Raw genomic sequence first — 3,754 nt, 5'->3', positions numbered from 1 at the left:
GTGACAATGGGCATCCTTGTCGTACTGATGATGAAAGCCTAATCGGATCGGAGAGAGAGCCATTCACTATAAGCCGCGTTGAGCCATTAGCATAACATATCCTCACACCTCTAAGGAGCAGAGATCCGATATTTATATGCTCTAGTAAAGTAAACAGGAATGAGTGATTCACCCTATCGAACGCCTTAGCCAGATCTAGCTGTACCATTGCCACCTGTCCAATCCCCTCAGCTACACACTCTAGCACCGATCTCGCAACATGAATGTTCGTCTGAATGGACCGTCCCCTGATGCCACATGTCTGATGATCACCGACCACAGATGTTACTACAAATTGCAAACGGTTAGCTAATACCTTAGCAAAAATCTTATAATCCACATTGCATAAGGAGATAGGACGATATCCGTCAACTTTTTGCAATTTCTGTTCATCATCGGTTTTGGCTATAAGGACGGTGTGTCCTTCGTACATTGTGGCGGTTAGGTACCCTACTTCCAAGGCCTCTCGGTACACCTGAAGTAATAATGGTGATAAGAGGGAACGAAAACACTGATAAAATTCGGCAGTAAGGCCATCCGGGCCGGGCGTTTTGCCCTTCGCTAACGAATCGATGCATGAAGTTACCTCATTGATATCAATGGTTTCGTTTGTATAATCGTACTCATCCTGATTTAACTGGGGCAGCAACGATACAATTTTTTTGGCAGCATCTGTATCCAATGGCATATGGTCTCGGAATAGTTTTTGGTAATGTTCAAAAAATGCTTTAGTTATTAGAGTAGGCTCGTTAACAATGATTCCACCATACTCTATCTCTAGTATTTGTTTAGACAGCGCGTGTCGGCGCTCATCACCAAGGGCCCTACTGCAAGGCTGTTCTTCCAGGAAACGCTGCTCTCGCGCCCGCACTAGTGCACCTCTGTATTTTTCTGCGTTCAAAGTTTGTAACTGTGCCTTGACCTTGTGAATATCCTCAATATATTGACCCGGATGTATGCATTCAAGCTCATGCAACTCACTCAAAAGTCTATACAATACTTTGTAATTATTCTTTTTTTCAAAGGCTAATATTGATGATTCTTCGATAGCTATCATTTTAGCTTCCTGTTTGAATAATTCCCACAAAGCAAAGAGTGGCAAGTCTTTGCGGCAAGACACATGAGCTATAAGCTCAGTAATACGATTTAAGAAACGCTCGCGCGAAAGTAACTGGTTATTAAATTTCCACAGCTCCCAGCACATACGCCGACTTTGGTGCCGACGGCTGCCAAAAGATGCTGAGACTAGGCAATGGTCACTAAAGAATATAGGATGCACAGTGTAACCATGAATAAGAGGTAGCGCGCTAAGTGAAACGTAAATTCGGTCAAGCCTTGCATGCGAGGTACCCTGGAAGTGCGTATATCGACATCCCGCCTTTTCATTTTCCCCAATGTCCACAAGCTGATAATCACATATCAGGCGTTGCAACGCATCACTACTGGGATCATGTCTCAGCTTCAGCGACGTACGATCTTGCGCGTTACATACACAATTAAAGTCTCCAAAGAGGACCAATGCACGATCAGTACAGAAATGATTTTCTAGAGATAGGAAGAAACACTCGCGTTCACGTAAGTTGTTCGGGGCATAAACACACACAAATCTAAAGCTCGTGCCACTGATATCAATATCGCAGCAGATTAGGCGCCCTTCCCTATCTGTAAACAAATGTAGGAAATCACACTGTAAATTTTTGCTAACAAATAACATACAGCCTGCGGAAACACCTACTGCATGGCTGACACAAACATTATAGTCAGATATGAATGGAGATAGAGCTACTTCTGTGTTTTCGTCGGATTCAATCTTTGTTTCTTGGATAGCAGCAATATCTAATTTTCTATTGCGTAACAAATGAAGAAGCTGTACTTGCCGTCGCTTACTTCGTAAGCCACGGACATTTAAAGTGCCAAAATGGAAGGGAAGAGCGCCCGCCATGATTACCTATGTAGGTGCAGCGTCTAAACGCTGCTCCAGAGGTGCACCACTCCCTTCTCGATGAGGTGATGCACTATGGACTTTTTGGTGCACGTTAACACAAGGGACATCAGCAGGTGTAGGTGTTCCCCGGAGCGGTTTTGTCAACTTTGACACCTTGGGAACGCGAGCTTCCTCTGTCGAGGGCGATGGGTTGTCGGATGGCGCTGGACGCTTCTTGGCGGCCTCGCACATCGATCCAGATTCCACAGGCAGTGGGCGATCTTGAACTGGTGGAGGTTCTGCCCAAGACACAGTTGGTTCGTCGTCAGGTGCCTTAGTCTCCTCCTCGCTCGCAGGCTTCTGGCTGAGGCTAATGTCAGCCGATGACGGTTTAATCTGTTCTTGTGGATGAGTCTCAGGGAGTGTTTCTCCAGTTGCATCCACAACTTCGCTCACGTCCATGAGATGATCGGTGATGGTATCAGCCTCAGCCGGTCGATTTCCACGAAGCTTGTCAGCGTAGGTTCCGACGCATGCATCTGCAGGGTGACCATAGCGGTGACAGTTACTGCAGCGTGGTGTTCGACATTGTCGCCGGATATGCCCCACTCTGTTGCACCGGAGGCAAAGTGGTGGTCGGCCAGGTACCAAGATAAGGCACTGGTGGCCATATATGCTCAACAGATGTGGCAGATTACCGGCAGAAACGCCATCTTTCAATGTGAACGCCACGTCTCGGTTAGTCATTTGCCAGCCCTCCATGCCGTCACACCGCCACATTTCTCTCGTGATGGACTGCACTGTGCCATATGGCTCTAGCGCTTCAACAATCCGTCTCTGTTCGAGGTGTGGGGGAAGCCAAAGAAGCTTCATCTTGACATTCTTGCATTCCGGGTCAATGACAAGGCACTTGAGGCCTTTCACCAACAACTCGCCTTTGTCGACAAGTTTCTGTTTCGCGATGCTATTAACACATGTTACCAACCACAAATGGCTCATCTGGTATTGTCCAGCGCCGAGTATTTCAGATGCATTTAGCACTGAAAGGAGAGCATCGCGAAAGTCCGGGGCTCGATACGGCCGCCCTGCCAGGTCAGCATGCAGGAAAACTGAATTGAGGACGGTGTTGCCAGTCGGTAGACGAGGAAGAACGACTTTATAATTACCGGAATCGGTCGACGACGGTTGGTGTGATCCTCGGCCAAGGGCCGATGCGCTGTTTCCAGCGGAGCTCATCGCAAACGTGGCCGTTCGAACAAGCCTCTTCTGACATGCTTTTCGAGTGTACGTTTTGGCCATGTGAACAGTACGACGAGCCGATGCGCTGATGTTTACATTTGCATTTTGAGAGCCAAGATCCGCTATCACTCCACCGCGTCAAGTGCCGCATCTCTAGAAGAGCAAGAGTGTTCGTACCATCGCCAGGTACATCTTGCAGTGCTAGAACATCGATTTTGATGTACGATATCCATATTAAATAAGAAATTCGGAAATAGACAACGTTGACTTTTAGGGTTATTACTGCTAGTTTCGACAGTTGTCTCTCGTTCTTTACACTTTTGAGCGCGCATATAATTCGTGTGTTCAATGCAAAATAGCTACATGAACATTCGTGGATGAGAGTTCTTTCTGACAGCATACTGGCTTCTCACGGCAGCACTGTACCAGATTAATGAGACCCGAGCGAGACAGCTTTTCACGCAACTTTGTGGAACAACCCAAATCTTCTTTTCCGCTTCGCATAAGCTTGTGAAATATTCCTGGGAAATTACCTAATGTGTCAGTGTAACA

At 46.9% G+C, this 3,754-nt stretch overlaps 1 protein-coding gene across 1 annotated transcript; it reads right to left on the bottom strand.

The window, feature by feature from the left end:
* Positions 1–1,631: 1,631 nt before the first annotated feature.
* LOC139046808 (uncharacterized) lies at positions 1,632–3,126 on the bottom strand. Its single transcript, XM_070520722.1, has one exon. It carries the CDS (start codon positions 2,960–2,962, stop codon positions 1,988–1,990), a length of 975 nt encoding a protein of 324 aa, XP_070376823.1. The 5' UTR covers positions 2,963–3,126; the 3' UTR covers positions 1,632–1,987.
* Between the last annotated feature and the right edge of the window lie 628 nt (positions 3,127–3,754).

The sequence above is a fragment of the Dermacentor albipictus genome, chromosome 6 (genome assembly GCF_038994185.2).
Source record: "Dermacentor albipictus isolate Rhodes 1998 colony chromosome 6, USDA_Dalb.pri_finalv2, whole genome shotgun sequence".
Classification (NCBI taxonomy): domain Eukaryota; kingdom Metazoa; phylum Arthropoda; class Arachnida; order Ixodida; family Ixodidae; genus Dermacentor; species Dermacentor albipictus.
The sequence above is the reverse complement of the archived record's forward strand: the minus strand, read 5'-3'. Positions and strand labels throughout refer to the sequence as shown.